The sequence below is a fragment of the Pongo pygmaeus genome, chromosome 18 (assembly GCF_028885625.2).
Source record: "Pongo pygmaeus isolate AG05252 chromosome 18, NHGRI_mPonPyg2-v2.0_pri, whole genome shotgun sequence".
NCBI classification, from domain to species: Eukaryota; Metazoa; Chordata; class Mammalia; order Primates; family Hominidae; genus Pongo; species Pongo pygmaeus.
Window position 1 is genome coordinate 66,083,392 of NC_072391.2, and position 18,737 is coordinate 66,102,128.

The 18,737-nt window shown below is 48.5% G+C and overlaps 1 protein-coding gene across 1 annotated transcript in view; it reads left to right on the plus strand.

Annotated features, from left to right (window-relative positions):
* Window positions 1-18,212: 18,212 nt before the first annotated feature.
* CDH1 (cadherin 1) overlaps window positions 18,213-18,737 on the plus strand; it is a 100,553-nt gene continuing 100,028 nt past the window's right edge. Inside the window, exon 1 of the mRNA XM_054454110.2 lies at window positions 18,213-18,418. Within this exon, the coding sequence (XP_054310085.1) occupies window positions 18,371-18,418 (48 nt within the window). The 5' untranslated portion in view covers window positions 18,213-18,370. The remainder of the gene's footprint in view (window positions 18,419-18,737) is intronic.

The window sequence follows — 18,737 nt, forward strand, 5'->3', positions numbered from 1 at the left end:
ATGTGATTAGGTCATTAAGATAGATTTACATCTTTCTCAGAGACTGGGTTATTGTGCCTGCTTCCACCTCCACTTTTCCCCACGAGTTAAAGCAGCACCAGGCCTTCACTATATGAGCTGCCCAGTCTTGGACTTCCCAGATTCCAGAATCATGAGCTAAATAAACTTTTTCTTTTTTCTTTTCTTTTCTTTTTTCTTTTTGAGACAGCGTCTCATTCTGTTGCCCCGGCTGGAGTTGCCCTGACTGGAGTGCAGTGGCACAATCATGGCTCACTGCAATCTCTGCCCCCAGGTTCAAGTGATCCTCCTACCTCAGCCTCCTGGGTAGCTAGGACTACAGGCACGTGCCACCCTGGCTAATTTTTGTATTTTTTCTAGAGATAGGGTTTTGCCATGTTGCCCAGGCTGATCTCAAACTTCTGAGCTCAAGTGATCCTCCCACCTCAGTCTCCCAAAGTGCTGGGATTACACGTGTGAGCCACCAAACTGGCTAAACTTTTTTTGTGTGTTAAATTACCCAGTGTCAGGAATTCTGTTATAGCAAAGTAAAACAGACTAAGACAGCCACTTTGAAAAACAGTTTGGCTGGCCGGGCGTGGTGGTTCATGCCTATAATCCCAGCACTTTGGGAGGCCAAGGTGGGTGGATCATCTGAGGTCAGGAGTTCAAAACCAGCCTGGCCAAGATGGCAAAAACCCATCTCTACTAAAAATACAAAAAAATTAGCCGGGCGTGGTGGTGCATGCCTGTAATCCCAGCTACTCAGGAGGCTGAGACAACAGAATCGCTTGAACCCAGGAGGTGGAGGTTGCAGTGAGCCGAGATTGCTCCACTGCACTCCATCCTGGGCAACAGAATGAACTCTGTCTCAAAAAAAAAAAGGAAAACAGTTTGGCAATCTCTTAGAAAGCATAAACATATGCTAACCATATGATTTAGTAATTCTGCTCCTAGGTATTTACCCAAGAAGAATGAAAACATATGTCCACACAAAGACGCATACATGTTCCTAGAAGCTTTATTTATAATAGCCCCAAACAGGAAATAGTCCAAGTGCTCATTAACTGGTAAATGGATACAACAATTAACTGTGGTGTATCTATGCAATAATGGAAGACTATTAAGAAAAAAAAACGGGGCCGGGCGCGGTGGCTCACGCCTGTAATCCCAGCACTTTGGGAGGCCCAGAGGGTTGGATCACCTGAGGTCAGGAGTTTGAGACCAGCCTAGCCAACATGGTGAAACCCCGTCTCTATTAAAAATACAAAATTAGCCGGGCGTGGTGGTGCATGTCTGTAATCCCAGCTACTCGGGAGGCTGAGACCGGGAGAATTGCTTGAACCCAGGAGGTGGAGGTTGCAGTGAGCGGAGATCGCGCCATTGCACTCCAGCCTGGGCAAAAAAGACCGAGACTCCGTCTCAAAAAAAAAAAAAAGAAAAAAACGAACTATGAACTACAGACATACACAACAATATGCTCAAAAGCATTTTGCTAAGTGAAAGAAACATATACAACAGGCCACATACTGTATGATTCCATTTATATGGCAATCTAGAAAAAGCAAAACTCTGGTGACAGAAAAGGGCCCAGTGGTTGTCGGGGACCAGGAATGAGGGGTGTGGTCATCTACAAGGGCACAGGGGGATTTTTTGGCATGATGGAACTGTTCTTTTTTTTTTTTTTTTTGGAGAGGGAGTCTCGCTCTGTCACCCAGGCTGGAGTGCAGTGGCGCCATCTTGGCTCACTGCAACCTCTGCCTCCCGGGTTCAAGCAAAATTCTCCTGCCTCAGCCTCCCAAGTAGCTGGGACCTCAGGCACACACCAGCTAATTTTTGTATTTTTATTAGAGACGGGGTTTCACCATATTGGCCAGGCTGATCTCAAACTCCTGACCTCGTGATCCACCCATCTTGGCCTCCCAAAGTGCTGGGATTGCAGGCGTGAGCCACCACACCCAGAGACGGAACTGTACTACATCTTGATTATAGTGGTGGATATACAACTGCTTGTGTCTGTCAAAACTCACAGAACTTGGCCAGATGCAGTGGCTCATGCATGTAATCCCAACACTTTGGGAGGCCGAGGAGGGAGGATCCCTTGAGCCTAGGAGTTCAAGACCAGCCTGGGCAACATAGTGAAACCTCTTCTCTACAAAAAATGAACAAAATTAGCCAGGCATGGTGGCATGCCCACCTGTGGTCCCAGCTACTTGGGAGGCTGAGGTGGGAGGAGCTCTTGAGCCCAGGAGGTCGAGGCTGCAGTAAGCCATGATCACACCACTGCATACCAGCTTGGGTGACAGAGTGAAACCCTGTCTCAAAAAAAAAAACCCCAAACCAAACCAAAACAAAAAACCTCACAGAACTGAATGCCAAAAAGTGTGAATTTTACCACATGCAAACTAATTTTTTTTAACATGAGGGGAGGCTGAAAAAAAAAGAGAAAGAAAGAGAGCTTGAGATCTGTGAAATTCTGGGTAGCAAGGGAATTTCCCATTCATACGCTGAATCAGATCTTTGCAGAACCTATTAAAATCTAGAGTTTGTCAAGCCCAGCCTGACAGCTGTGTCCGGGACTTGCTGGTGACCTTGGGCAAGTAACTTTGCCTCCCAGAAACATAGTTTCTTAGCCCAGAAAGGGAAGAGAGAGCTCTAAACATCTCTAACAAGGCACAGACATCTATTGAGCACTGAGTCTCTGCCAGGCTACCCATATATGTGTTTTTTCACATCAGAAGGGTAGAGCAAGAAAATAGTGTTTTAAATGTTCTTTATTAAGTCTTTTTTTTTTTTTTTTTTTTTTTTTGAGACGGAGTCTCGCTCTGTTGCCCAGGTCGGAATGCAGTGGCACGATCTCAGTTCACTCCAACATCTGCCTCCCAGGCTCAAGCGATTCTCCTGCCTCAGCCTCCCAAGCCCGAGTAGCTGGGATTACAGGTGCCTGCCACCATGCTGACTAATTTTTGTATTATTAGTAGAGATGGGTTTTACCATGTTAGCCAGGCTGGTCTCGAACTCTTGACCTCAAGTGATCCACCCTCCTCGGCCTCCCAAAGTGCTGGGATTACAGGCATGAGCCACCGTGCCAGGCCTTTATTGAGCATTTAGATGTATTAAGCACTTTGCAGGTGTTAGTTCATTTCATCCTTATACCACTCCTAAATGGTAGGAACTAGCACTACCTCTATTTCACTAATTGACAAGAACCTAGGTGCGCAGAGGTTTTATAAATTGTCAAGGTCAACATAGCCCAGTATCCCCAGTATTTGACCCAGCCCTCTCATTTCAGGGCCAATGCTCCTAATCATCCTACTGAATCACGTGACATTCCTGGAGACAAGCTGTGTAACATCATCTCAGCATCTCAGTGTTCCTGGACCTTACCCTTTATGCAGTTTAGTCTTTTTTTTTTTTTTGAGATGGAGTCTCGCTGTTGTCAGCCTGGGCTGGAGTGCAGTAGCACGATCTCGGCTCACTGCAACCTCTGCCTCCCAGTTTCCAGCAATTCTCCTGCCTTAGCCTCCCGAGTTGCTGAGATTACAGGTGTCTCCCACCAGGTCTGGCTAATTTTTGTATTTTTAGTAGAGACGGGGTGTCACCATGTTGGCCAGGCTGGTCTCGAACTCCTAACCTCAGATGATCAACCCGCCTTGGCCTCCCAAAGTGCTGGGATTAAAGGCATGAGCCACCGCGCCCGGCCACAATTCAGTCATTTAACTGCGGGTACTCAGCAGTTAGGGATTACAGGTGTGAGCCACTATGCCCAGCCCCTTCCCTGCTCTTGGGTCTAACCTCCTGCCTCTCCCTTCTTGGCTAGACTAAGCTCTTCTCCCTTCTGGGCCTTTGCCCAGGTGGTGACTTCTGCCAGAAACACTGGTTAACTCAGCTTAAATGTCATTTGCTCCCCATCATATTTCTGAAACTCCGTCTCAAAACAAAATAATAATAAATAATTGTTAAGATCATCCTTGTTGGCCAGGCGTGGTGGCTCACGCCTGTAATTCTAGCACTTTGGGAGGCTGAGGCGGGCAGATCACTTGAGGTCAGGAGTTCGAGACCAGCCTGGCCAACATGGTGAAACCCTAGCTCTACTAAAAATACAAAAATTAGCTGGGTGTGTGGCGGGTGCCTGTAACTCCAGCTACTCAGGAGGCTGAGGCAGGAGAATTGCTTGAACCCAGGAGGCAGAAGTTGCAGTGAGCCGAGATGGCACTACTGCACTCCAACCTGGGTGATAAGCAAGACTACCAACAACAACAACAACAACAAAAAAGGATTATCCTTGCTTATTGCTCTGGGTTGTAAATTCCTGGGTTGTAAATCCCTGGCTCCCTTGTCTGTTTACTCCATTCAGATCAAAAGCTTTTTCAGGATAGGGAGGGGCCCCTGTCACCAGCTAAGCATTTGTGCATGCTAGGTGCCAGTGAGTGTTTATTGAATGAATGAATGAATGAATGAATGAACGAGTGAGTGAGTGAGTTAATGTGGCCTGAAAAGTTGGACAGTTACTCTGGAGAATTATAGATGCCTCGTCCTGTATCTGCACTCTGGAATTTTCTAGGCCTCATTGGAACCCTTGTCCTTTGCCCAAGTTTTATTGCTCTGCAGGTCTCCACCCTGGCAGGAAGCTCTTGCCACCGGCTACAGTCTGGGTCCAGCCTGGCCAGTTCCACCCTTCCCACCTACAACACCTGGCAAGACACAGCCCTTCCACAAATACATGAGTACGTGAGCACGTGGGGTGGACAATCCATCCAATCAGTCCTCACTGACTGTGGTAAGGGAACGAACTTCTCCCAGTTTACCTGGGATTTTCATGGTTTTAGCACTGAAAGTCTTACACCCCCAGGGACCCAGGATCCCAGGCAAATAGGGGCAGTTGGTAGCACCGGGTTTGTTGGGTCATCTTTGTGGATGGTGGAGGGAGTGGGACCTTCAACACAGATTTATTTATTTATTTATTTTTTGAGACGGAGTTTCACTCTTGTTGCCCAGGCTGGAGTGGAATGGAATGGTGCATCTCGGCTCACTGCAATCTCTGCCTCCCAGGTTCCAGGGATTCTCCTGCCTCAGCTCCCTGAGTAGCTGGGATTACAGGCACCCACCACCAGGCCCGGCTAATATTTGTATTTTTAGTAGAGACACAGTTTCACCACGTTGGCCAGGCTGGCTTCAAAATCCTGATCTCAGGTGATCCGCTGCCTCTGTTACTTTTTTTTTTTTTTTTTATCTTTTAGAGAGATAATATTTGACATATAAAGAGAATAAATGTATCACATATATAAATTATAAAGTATAATAATATAGCGAATAATTATGAACTCACCACTCAGCCCAATTCTCCTTCTCTAGAGAAGTACTTGTTAGAAGATGAGGAATTTAATGTCCTTCTCAAGCTTCCTGGCTTCCCTCCCAAGCAATTCCCAATTTTTAATAGTTATATATTATTCATAACATTTACATCTTGTTCTATAGCTATAATTAAATCTTCTGTACTTTGTCTGGAGGTTGAGTCTAAATACTGAAAACAATAAACAGCATCATGATTCCGTAAACACCCCTCACTTGAGAACTCCTGGCCCCCAAAAGGAAAAAATGGGATCCTGTGCAGTGCCAGTTTTCAATCTCAAGAAGCTCAATGTCATGGTTCTTAGAGGCAGAAGAGATCTCAAGCCTCCTTCTAACTAACTGAGTCATTTTACAGAAGATAAATTGAGACTTAGAGAAGGAAATAAATTTTGCTTCAAGTCATGAGACTCATCAATTCCTTACACTATGTTCTGGCCTCCTCCTGGGATTTCATAAATAAATGAGGCCAGGCATGGTGGCTCATGCCTGTAATCTCAGCACTTTGGGAGGCCAAGGTGGGTAGATCACTTGAGTTTGAGACCAGCCTGGCCAACATGGCAAAACCCTGTCTCTACTGAAAATACAAAAATTAGCCGGGCGTGGTGGCACACGCCAGTAATCCCAGCTACTTGGGAGGCTGAGGCAGAAGAATCGCTTGAACTTAGGAGGTGGAGGTTGCAGTGAGCCAAGATTGCACCACTGCACTCCAGCCTGGGCAACAGAGCAAGACTCTGTCTCAAAAAAGTAAATAAAAATAAATAAATGATATTAGCTACAAAGTCCCTTTTTTGAAGGGAATTTAAACTATATAGACTTTACATCAAGGATTCAAGGGCCTACAGCTGGGCACACACCTGTAATCCCACCAGTTTGGGAGGCCAAGGAAGGAGGATCACTTGAGACCAGGAGTTCAAGACCAGCCTGGGCAACATAGTGAGAACCTGACTGTACAGAAAATAAAAAATTAAAAACTTAGCCAGGCGAGGTGGCACATACCTGTTAGTCTCAGCTACTCAGGAGGCTGACGCAGGAGGACCACTTGGGCCCAGGAATTCAAGGTTGCAGTGAGCTATGATCCCACCACTGCATTCCAGCCTGAGTGACAGAGGCGAGACCCTATTATTAAAAAAAAAAAAAAAAAAAAATGGTCTCGAGACCTACACTACGTTGTCTGGCCACCTCCTGGGATGTGATAAATGAATAAATAAATGGTGTTAGCCACAAAGTCCCTTTTTTTGAAAGAAAATCTGTGTGGATGTCACATCAAAGATTCACGGGCATACACTAAGAAAATGAAATATTTTAATGACAGCAGGTAAAATCAGAGAGCCCTTTGTCTCCAAACATCTTTGGTGTGGGGCTAGGCTGAACTTGGCAGGGAGTGGTTTCATTGGCTGCCGAGCCTGGAGAGGGTTGGTTGGGGAAGGGTTTGTCTCTCCATCCCAAGTAGACAGAGTTCTGGCACCTGATTCCCTCGCTCTGAGAAGAGGGTGGGGCCTTCTTTGCTTGGAAGCGGGGGACAGGAAGCAACAGGTCCCTGGGCCTCCACAGTTATGAACTGCAGCACCTTATCTATTGTTCATGAGATGCCAGGTCCAAAGGTATCTGAGCAGTGGGAGGACACCCAGTCAGCCACGGGGCTGCATGACAGCAGCCCCACTTTCCAGGGGGCTTAACTCACTCCACTTAAGTTGGAGGGGCCTGCTGCCCATGGACTTGGTTCAGGAAAAATCTTGTCCGCTGAGTAACATGGAATATGGAAATAACAGTTCACGTTGATTTGCACTCCCGTCTGCCATGTTTCGTTAGGTTATTTCACCTAATTCTTTTTTTTTTTTTTTTTTTTTTGAGACAGAGTCTCACTCTGTCGCCCAGACTGGAGTGCAGTGGCCCAATCTCGGCTCACTGCAAACTCTGCCTCCAGGGTTCACGCCATTCTCCTGCCTCAGCCTCCCGAGTAGCTGGGACTACAGGCGCCTGCCACCACGGCTGGCTAATTTTTTGTATTTTTAGTAGAGACGGGGTTTCATCATGTTAGCCAGGATGGTCTCGATCTCCTGACCTCGTGATCCGCCCGCCTCTGCCTCCTAAAGTGCTGGGATTACAGGCGTGAGCCACCGCACCCGGCCCTTCACCTAATTCTTGAAATCACTCAACAAAGTAGCTTCCATTATTATTCTTAGTTGTACAGATAAGGAAATTAGAAGTCCAAAGAGTCTGTGGCTCTGACTCAAAGGCTTATTACTAGCAGGTAGAAAAGTAGGATTCAGGCCAGCACGGTGTTTCACACCTGTAATCCCAACACTTTGGGAGGTTGAGGTGGGTGGATTACTTGAGCCCAGGAGCTGGAGACCAGCCAGGGAAACATGGTGAAACCCTGTCTCTACAAGAAATACCTAAATTAGCTGGGCATGGTGGGACATGCCTGTAGTCCCAGCTACTCAAGAGGCTGAGGTGGAAGGATCGCTTGAGCCTAGGAGGCAGAGGGAGGTTGCAGTGAGCTGAGATTGCACCACTGCACTCCAGCCTGACCTTGTCTCAAAAAAAAGAAAATAAAAAAGAAAAATAAAAAAGAAGAAGAGCAGAATTCAGAAGCAGGCAGTCAGGCACTGAAGTCTGTGCTGGGAAACCACTGTGCCAGGATGGTCTTAAGCCAGAACACCAGCCTCCCTGCCTCTGCCATGAAACTGGTCGTTCATTTCTCTAAGCCTCAGTCACTTCCTCTGGGAAATGGGGATAATTTTGTCTGCTCTATAGGCTGGCCAGAGGACAAAATGCCCCTCCGGTTCCAGCCCTGGTCACCTGCTCCCCTGACCTGTGGCTGTCATGGGAGCTCTTGCTGGCTGGACAACAGGGAGCTCAGGCCATCCTCTTGCCTTCCTTCTCTTGGCTGCCCCGGAGTCTGGAATTTCAGGTCCCTGCAAAAGACTATTTCTTGCTAAATTAAGCAAGGTTTGCCACTCAGTTCAAATGGCACCCGGAAACAAAAGCCCACCCTGATCTTAGTGGAATAGCACAGGGATTAAGAGACTGTGGAGGGCAGTGGCCCAGGGTTCAAATTCCAGCTCTGTCATTTTTTTGTTTTTTTTTTTTTTTTTGAGACAGTCTCGCTCTGTCACCCAGGCTGGAGTGCAGTGGTGTGATCTCAGCTCACTGCAACCTCCACCTCCCGGGTTCACGCCATTCTCCTGCCTCAGCCTCCTGAGTAGCTGGGACTACAGGCGCCCGCCACCATGCCTGGCTAATTTTTTTGTATTTTTAGTAGTGACGGGGTATCACCAGGTTAGCCAGGATGGTCTTGATCTCCTGACCTCGTGATCTGCCCGCCTCGGCCTCCCAAAGTGCTGGGATTACAGGCGTGAGCCACCGCTCCTGGTCTTTTTTTAAAAATTTTTATTATTTTTTGAGAGAGAGTCTCACTCTCTCCCCAGGCTGGAGTACAGTGCGCATGATCATGACTCACTACAGCCTCAACTTCCCAAGCTCAAGTGGTCCTCCTGCTTCAGCTTCCCAAGTAGCAGGTGTTAGTCAGTTAATTTTTAAAAGTTTTTGTAGAGATGGGGTCTCGCTGTGTTGCCCAGTCTGGTCTCAAACTCGTGGATTCAAGCGATCTGTCTGCATCGACCTCCCAAAGTGTTGGGATTACAACGCAGGTGTGAGCCACTGCGCCTGGCCCCTTATGAGCTTCTTTTTTTTTGAGCCTCATTCTGTTGCCCAGGCTGGAGTGCAGTGGCACAATCTCGGCTCACTGCAACCTCCACCTCCTGGGTTCAAGCGATTCTCCTTCCTCAGCCTCCCAAGTAGGTAGACTACAGGCACCTGCCACCAGGCCTGGCTAATTTTTTTTTTTTTTTTTTTTTTTGAGATGAAGTCTGGATCTGTCGCCCAGGCTGGAGTGCAGTGGTGTGATCTTGGCTCATGGCAAGCTCCACCTCCCGGGTTCATGCCATTCTGCTGCCTCAGCCTCCCGAGTAGCTGTGATTACAGGCGCCCGCCACCACGCCCAGCAAATTTTTTTGTATTTTTAGTAGAGACGGGGTTTCACTGTGTTAGCCAGGATGGTCTCGATCTCCTGACCTCGTGATCCACCCACCTTGGCCTCCGAAAGTGCTGGGATTACAGGCGTGAGCCACCACGCCCAGCCTTGTATTTTCAATAGAGATGGGGTTTCACCAAGTTGGCCAGGCTGATCTCGAACTCCTGACCTCAAGTGATCTGCCTGCCTCAGCCTTCCAAAGTGATGGGATGACAGGCTTGAGCCACCATGCCCAGCCCCTTATGAGCTTCTTAAAGGCAGGGACCATATTTTGTTTATCTCTTTGTTCCTAGTGTTAAACAGAATGCTTGGCACATGGGAGTGCTTAATGAATGTTTGTTGTTTGAGCTAATGGATGGGAACAGCCATCATCCATGGTGCTAAAACCACAAGGTGAAGGGGCTGATGGAGAATTTGATAATGGAGAGATCTGCTGACACCTACAAAACCTTAGCATCCTGAAAGTGAATCAGCAAGAGAGCTTCTTGCTTCCTGATACAATGCTATGGGAGTGCCCAGCAACACTTATAAAATATTTTTGCCTAAAATATTGATCTGAATCAAGGCAAGCCTGTATATCTCAGTACTAGTTCATGTTACATGTGGGATTGAGGAATACGTTTAAGGACACCTCAAAGATTCACTCAACCAAAAACAAAATGCAGGGCTGGGCACAGTGGCTCACACCTGTAATCCCAGCACTTTGGGAGGCTGAGGCAGGCAGATCACTTGAGGTCAGGAGTTCGAGACCAGCCTGGCCAACATGGTGAAACCCTGTCTCTACTAAAAATACAAAAATTAGCTGTTCATGGTGGTGCTGGCCTGTAGTCCCAGCTACTGGAGAGGCTGACACAGGAGAATTGCTTGAACCCAGGAGGCAGAGGTTGCAGTGACCTGAGACGGCGCCATTGAATTCCAGCCTGGGCAAAAAAGTGAGACTCCGTCTCAAAAAAAAAAAATGCCGGACATCCTACAGAACAAATGACCCTGTGTGTTTTTTGTTTTGTTTTGTTTTGTTTTTTAAAGAAGTCTGTAAGTCTGGAATTACATCAAAATAGAAACAAACAAAGGATACATTCACTATCATAGTTGTGGTTTCACAGTGTATGCAAATACCAAAACTCATCAAATTGTATACTTTAAACATATGTAGTCAATTAAGTCAATTATACCTCAAAAAAGATGAACAAAAAGGGATGGGGAAGCTTATAGGTAAAAAGAGTCTTAAGGGGCATAACAGACAAAAGCAAAATGTGGCTCTTGCTTGGATCTTGATTCAAACACATTTTTTTATTTGTCTGAGACAGAGTCTTCTCTCTTGCCCAGGCTAGAGTGCAGTGGCGTGATCTCGGCTCACTGCAACCTTGACCTCCTGGGCTCAAGTGACTCTCTTACCTCAGCCTCCCTAGTAGCTGGGACCACAGGTGTGCACCACCACACCAGGCTAATTTTTAAAAAATTTTTTGTACAGATGGGGTCTCCCTATGTTGCTCAGGCTGGTCTCGAACTCCTGAGCTCAAGCAATCCTCCTGCCTCGGCCTCCTAAAGTGCAGGGACTACAGGTGTGAGCCATCATGCCCAACCCAAACTATTAATAATTGTTTGCCAGGTGCAGTAGCTCATGCCTGTAATCCCAGCACTTTGGGAGGCCAAGGCGGGCGGATCATGAGGTCAGGAGTTCGAGACCAGCCTGACCAAGATGGTGAAACCCCGACTCTACTAAAAATACAAAATTAGCCAGGTTTGGTGGTATGCGCCCGTAATCCCAGCTACTCAGGAGGCTGAGGCAGGAGAAACGCTTGCACCTGGGAGGCCGACGTTGCAGTGAGCTGAGATCCTGCCACTGCACTCCAGCCTGGGCAACAGAGAGCGACTCCATCTAAAAAAAAAAAAAAAAAAAAAAAAAGGCTGGGCGCGGTGGCTCACGCCTGTAATCCCAGCACTTTGGGAGGCTGAGGCAGGCGGATCACATGAGGTTGGGAGTTGGAGACCTGCTTGACCAACATGGAGAAACCCCATCTCTACTAAAACTACAAAATTAGCCGGGCATGGCGGTACATGCCTGTAATCCTAGCTACTCAGGAGGCTGAGGCAGGAGAATTGCTTGAACCCAGGAGATGGAAGTTGCATTGAGCTGAGATCACGTCATTGCATCCAGCCTGGGCAGCAAGAGTGAAACTCTGTCTCAAAAACAAAAACAAACAAACAAAAAAAATTGTTTAAAAGACATTTTTTAAAATGTGGCTTAGCCATTCAATGATATTGAGGAATTACTGTGAATTTTATTAGGTGCTTTACTAATGACATGGGATCATGTTTAAAAGATGTCTTTCTCAGATATGCAGACTGAGATATTTACAGGAGAAGTGTTATCTGGGATTTTTAAAAAAATATTATTTGGGCCGGGTGTGGTGGCTCACACCTGTAATCCCAGCACTTTGGGAGGCCGAGGTGGGCGGATCGCTTGAGGTCAGGAGTTCGAGACCAACCTGACCAACATGGAGAAACCCCGTCTCTACTAAAAATACAAAATTAGCCAGGCGTGGTGGCGCATGCCTGTAGTCCCAGCTACTGAGGAGGCTGAGGCAGGAGAAAGGCTTGAATCCAAGAGGCGGAGGTTGCAGGGAGCCAAGATGGCACTATTGCACTCCAGCCTGGACAACAAGAGGGAAACTCCGTCTCAAAAAAAAAAAAAAAATATATATATATATAATTATACAAATATATATAATTATAAAAAATAATTATGTATATATTAGGGCCAGAGTTCAAGACCAGGATGACCAACATGGTGAAACCCTGTCCCTACTAAAAATACGATAATTAGCCAGGTGTGGTGGCGCATGCCTGTAATCCCAGCTACTTGGGAGGCTGAGGCAGGAGAATGGTTTGAACCCAGGAGGCAGAGGTTGCAGTGAGCCGAGATCACGCCGTTGCACTCCAGCACTCCAGCCTGGGCAACAAGAGTGAAATTCCGTCTCAAAAAAAAAAAAGTATATTTATATGTACATACACACACACACATACATATATATACACACACACATATATATACACACACACACGCACACACATATATGTATATACAATTTGGGCGTGATGGCTCATGTTTGTAATCCCAGCACTTTCGGAGGCCGAGGCAGGTGGATCATTTGAGCTCAGGAGTTTGAGACCAGCCTGGGCAACACGATGAAACCCCGTCTCTACAAAAAATACAAAAATTAACCTGGTGTGGCGGCTCATGCCTGCCTTCTCAGCTACTTGGGAGGCTGAGGTGGGAGGATTGGCTTGAGCCCAGGAGGTCGTGGCTGCAGTGAGCCGAGATTGGGCCAGTGTACTCCAGCCGGGGTGACAGAGTTAGATCCTGTCTCAAAAACAAACAAAAAATTCTGCAAAGACAAAAATAAAAATGAAAAGGTAGAAAGATGAAAGAAGATTTGGTACAATTACAAAGTTTGCAAAAACTTTAAAAATTGTGAAAAACTACTGTTGGGGCTGGGTGATGAATACCTGTGGTTTCATTATACTATATGTAGTGTGTGTTACACTATTTTCTTTACTTTGTGTTTGAAATAAGACTGTTTTTTTTTTTTCAGACTGGAAGGGCGGCACCCCTATCAGTTAGCACCGTTTCAACTGGAGGCGGTATAGCCAGTTCCCGCCCCTCCATGCTGGCAGGCAGCCCAGCCCAGCAGAGGTGTCAGGAGCCTCTAGGAGCAGCAGGAAGGGAGCCTCCTCTACCCTACCTAGCCAGGAGCCTGATCAGGCTGTAATCCCTAGCAATTCCAGTTTCTCTGGGGATTCCTCCCCAGTGGGCTGGCGGTTGGACTCTTCTCAGCAGAGGTCTGGAGAGGGGCACCTCCCACCCCAGTCTGAACCCTATGACTGCACCCCTTGCCAGGAGATGAAAGGGACAAGACTGCCTGAAGGATTAATCTTTAGCCTCCAGGCAGGCCAGTGACCAAAACACCCAGGAAGTGAGTCTGTCCTCTGCCATAAGGAAATCTGGAGTCTGTGATCTCATCATGCGGGGTCTGTTATCTGCCAGGTGGCAGGGTCTCTTATCTACCTGCAGTGATCTGAAGGGCAAGGCCTCTGGCCAAACATTTCTTTTCCCCAGTGATGACTGAAATTCCACTGTTAGCGCTGGATCTCAGCAAGATCTCAGAGAAAGCTGAACTCCTGGAGTTTGGGTTTTCCCCAGTTGAGATGTTAGGAAAGCAATGGGCCTTATCACCTGCACAGACAGGTTTGTGTACAGTCTCAGGGGATTCACGGACCCCACCAGAGCCCATCCACAGACACCAGGTTAAAAGCCCTGGACAGCATTTACAACTCCTTTGAAAGAAGAAAAGTCTTTCTCCAGAGCCCTCTTTAAAGTGCAAACGGCCCTGGGAGGTGGCCAGCATAAAGAATTTTTTCCAGTAGATGCAAGAGATAAGCTGAGAAGCTTTTTTTTTGCAGACTGAGCTTTAGTGGCGGGGGTGGGGGAAGGAAAGCCTGGGGGAGGGGAGGCTCCAGGCAGCTCACAATTTTGCCTGGAACTGGGAAGGGAATGTATTGGGCCAAGAGGGCTAATCACTCACCTTTGCAGAGTGTTTACAAGAACCTTATGAATTAAGTGCTATCAACATTCCCATTTTACAGATGAGAAAACCAAGATGGTGGAGATAAAATGACTTATGCTTCTCAACTAACGGCAGAGCCAGAAGTGAATCCAGGCTGGAGTGAAGTGGTGTGGTCATGGTTCACTGAAGCCTCAACCTCCTGTGCTCAAATGATCCTTCTACCTCAGCCTCCAGAGTAGCTGGGACTACTGGCATGCACTGCCAAGCCCAGCTAATTCAAAATAATTTTTGTGGGGGAGATGGGGTTTCATCATGTTGCCCAGAGTGGTCTCAAACTCCTGGGCTCAAGTAATCTTCTCACCTCCCAACTAGCCTCCCAAAGTGCTGCAATTACAGTTGTGAGCCACCAGGCCTGCTGAGGTATCCCTGTTTGATACAAGAGAAAACAGTGTGGGCGCAGTGGCTCACGCCTGTAATCCCAGCACTTTGGGAGGCTGAGGTAGGTGGATCACTTGAAGTCAGGAGTTTGAGACCAGCCTGGCCAACATGGTGAAACCCCGTCTCTACTAAAATACAAACATTAGCCAGGCGTGGTGACGTGGTGACCTGTGTCCGTAATCTCAGCTACTCAGGAGGCTGAGGCACAAGAATCTCTTGAACCTGGGAGGCAGAGACTGCAGTGAGCCGAGATCGCGCCATTGCATTCCAGCCGGGGCAACAGAGCAAGACCTTGTCACTAAATAAATAAATAAATAAATAGGAAACAGAGAAGCAATTCAGTGTGTTGTGAAAGTCACACAGCACCTGTCTTCCACAAGGAGCCCCTCTGTGTTCCCGCCTCACCCTGGACACCTGATCTACTCTCTTTGGAGCTTGGAGAAGGACTTGCCGAGAAGTCTGAAGAATGCATCAGGCCTGACCTGACTTTGCTGCCCCTAATTGTTTTCTAAAATCCTTTTTATTGAATTATCAGAGTGTAATGGAAGAGTCGATGAGAGTCGCTGCACAGTTACAAGGCCAAGGCTTGCTGGGTAGAAGAAAGTAAAGCCCTAAAGGCTCCCTGGGCCCAGCGATGGTATAAAATATGTATTTTTACAAAACTGAGAGGAAAAAAATAAGCAGACAGTGCAGCCCCATGGGGGAAACGCCTCTTTCTGTATTTCCATTATCTTGTTCAAGGCACGATCCTAGTGGGAAAGGAAATACCAGAGCCTTCTCCCTCTGAGCCTCCTGGTGGGTTAAGAGCAGAGGGAGCCAAGATACAGACATCCAAAAGACCTGATTGGAAACTCATTAAAATTGAGGGGACAGGTTGGAGGGGGGGGCGCTGGGCTGCCCAGAAATCGTCTGCAGTTGAGAAATTACCCTTGATGGACTCAGAGGCACCTTTAGCTCTGGGTGAAATATTCCAAACATGGCTTTCTCCAGGAGGAAGGGAAATAGGGGGTGGGTCTTTTGAAAGAGTAACCCCCACTCCAAATATTTATTGAGCAGTTGCTATGATGAGCCAAGAACTATGCTTAGCGATTGTTTTTGTATTAGCTCATGCCAACTCACTTATACAAAGGAGAACACTGACTTCCCCAAGGTCACAGGGCTAGTGAGTGGCTGACTCCACTTAATGCTGTGTAGTTCTGACCATGCTTGTAGGATAAAGGGAAAGGAGTTGCCCTTGTCAGGGTAGACAAGCCACCCAGACGTGGCTGGCCACAGGGAGTCAGACAGGGAAGTTGTCTAACCTAACATTTGCCTGTCTATTCTGTTTTCGTCTTTTGATGGAGGACGGCGGGTGCTGGAGGGCCACTGGCCCAGGACCCAAGACCTTTGGCCTCTATCTATTCTATTTTTGATCCTAAAATTATTTCACTGGGGACAGAATTCTCTGGAGAAGGTGGTGGTGGCCATGGTGTGGCTGTGGCATTAAGAGCCCCACTCTGGGGGTCAGAAGATCCTGGGTTTTGGTCTTTGGCTTTGACATTGACCTGCCTATGTGACATTGAACAAGTTATTTGCAAATCATAGGTTTGGGTGAACTCTAAAGGTCTCTTTCAGGTCAACATCAAAAAACAGACTGAAAACTGCAGCACCAGCTGGAAGACTGGGACCACATGAGATGAAGCTGATTGTTAGAAGAAAGGCCCTGGAATCAGAGAGGTCGGTTCCAGTCCTGCGCCACCTCTCATTGGCCTCAATCTCTCTAAGCTTCAGTTGCCCATCTATCATATGGGAATAATAATACAGCTCTTGGGTTGTTTTGAAATGAGCTTAAATGAGCTGGTCAGTGGCTGGGCACAGTGGCTCATGCCTGTAATCCCAGCACTTTGGGAGGCTGAGGCAGGCGGATCATCTGAGGTCGGGAGTTCAAGACCAGCCTGGCCAACATGATGAAACCCTATCTCTATTAAAAATACAAAAATTAACCAGTCGTGGTGGCGCATGCCTGTAATCCCAGCCACTCAGGAGGCTGACAGAGGAGAACTGCTTGAACCCAAGAGGCGAAGGCTGCAGTGAGCCAAGAACACACCATTGCACTCCAGCCTGGGCGACAGAGCAGGACTCCGTCTCAAAAAAAAAAAAGAGCTGGTCAGTGTCAAATGCTTAGCACAGAGACTGGCACAGTAATCTTCAATGTCCAGCACCTATTGTTACTATTTTTTTTTTTTTTTTTTGAGACAGAGTCTTGCTGTGTCGCCTAGGCTGGAGTACAGTGGCGCGATCTTGGCTCACTGCAAGCTCCACCTCCCAGGTTCATGCCATTCTCCTGCCTCAGCCTCCGGAGTAGCTGGGACTACAGGCACCCACCACCACGCCTGGCTAATTTTTTGTATTTTTAGTAGAGACGGGGTTTCACTGTGTTAGCCAGGATGGTCTCGATCTCCTGACCTCGTGATCTGCCCGCCTCGGCCTCCCAAAGTGCTGGGATTACAGGCGTGAGCCACCACGCCTGGCCCTATTGTTACTATTTTTACCCCTCACTTCTGTACAGAGCATTTATGGCTCAAGAAACATTTGTCATTTTAATTGTATGAGAGTCTCACAACAGCATAGGGAGACATTTCTGATCATTATTCCCACTAGGAGGGTGGAGAAACTGAGGCTTTGGGAGGTGGTCCTGACCTAGGGAATCAATTTGCTGACTCACTAACCTATGAAGCTCTACAGTTAAAAAAGACTAGATTAAAAAATAAGAACTCAATAAAGGGGCTGAGGCAGGAGGATCGCCTGAGGTCAGAAATTTGAGATCAGCCTCGGCAACATAGTAAGATCCCCTCTCTAGAAAAATTTTTTAAAAAATTAGGCCGCTCGAGGCAGAGTGCAGTGGCTCACGCCTGTAATCCCAACACTTCAGGAGGCTTAAGAGGGTGGATCACCTGAGGTCAGGAGTTCCAGACCAGCCTGGCCAACATGGTGAAACCCCGTCTGTACTAAAAATACAAAATTAGCCGGTGTGGTGGCACACGCCTGTAGTCCCAGCTACTCAATAGGCTGAGACAGGAGAGTCTCTTGAACCCGGCAGGCGGACGTTGCAGTGAGCCGAGATCGTGCCACTGCACTCCAGCCTGGGCAAGACAGAGCGAGACTCCGTCTCAAAAAGTACAAACAAAACAAACAAACAAAAAATTAGGCTGCTAGCTCAGTGGCTCATGGGTCATACCTGTAATCCCAGCACTTTGGGAGGCCAAGGCAGGAGGATCGCTTCAGCCCAGGAGTTCGAGACCAGGCTGGGCAGTACAGGGAGACACAGCGCCCCCACTGCCCCTGTCTGCCCAGACTCATCTCTCTACAAAAAGACAAAAGAAAAAAAATTAGCCTCGCGTGGTGGTGTGCACCTGTACTCCCAGCTACTAGAGAGGCTGGGGCCAGAGGACCGCTTGAGCCCAGGAGTTCGAGGCTACAGTGAGCTGTGATCGCACCACTGCACTCCAGCTTGGGTGAAAGAGTGAGACCCCATCTCCAAAACAAACAAACAAAAAAACCCAAAAAACAAAAGAACTCAGCCAAGTGTAAAAGCCCTTTCTAATCCCAGGTCTTAGTGAGCCACCGGCGGGGCTGGGATTCGAACCCAGTGGAATCAGAACAGTGCAGGTCCCATAACCCACCTAGACCCTAGCAACTCCAGGCTAGAGGGTCACCGGGTCTATGCGAGGCCGGGTGGGCGGGCCGTCAGCTCCGCCCTGGGGAGGGGTCCGCGCCGCTGATTGGCTGTGGCCGGCAGGTGAACCCTCAGCCAATCAGCGGTACGGGGGGCGGTGCCTCCGGGGCTCACCTGGCGGCAGCCGCTCACCCGCTCTCAGTGGCGTCGGAACTGCAAAGCACCTGTGAGCTTGCGGAAGTCAGTTCAGACTCCAGCCCGGTCCAGCCCGGCCCGACCCGACCTCACCCGGCGCCTGCCCTCGCTCGGCGTCCCCGGCCAGCCATGGGCCCTTGGAGCCGCAGTCTCTCGGCGCTGCTGCTGCTGCTGCAGGTACCTCGGATCCCCTGACTTGCGAGGGACGCATTCGGGCCTCACGCTCCGCGCCCCAGCCCCGCGCCCCCGCCCTGCGCCCCTTCCTCTCCCGTCGTCACCGCTTCCCTTCTTCCAAGAAAGTTCGGGTCCCGAGGAGCAGAGCGGCCTGGAAGCCTCGCGCGCTCCGGACCCCCCAGTGATGGGAGTGGGGCGTGGGTGGTGAGGGGCGAGCGCGGCTTTGCTGCCCCCTCCAGCGCAGACCGAGGCGGGGCGTCTGGCCGCGGAGTCCGCGGGGTGGGCTCGGGCGGGCGGTGGGGGCGTGAAGCGGTGTGTAGGG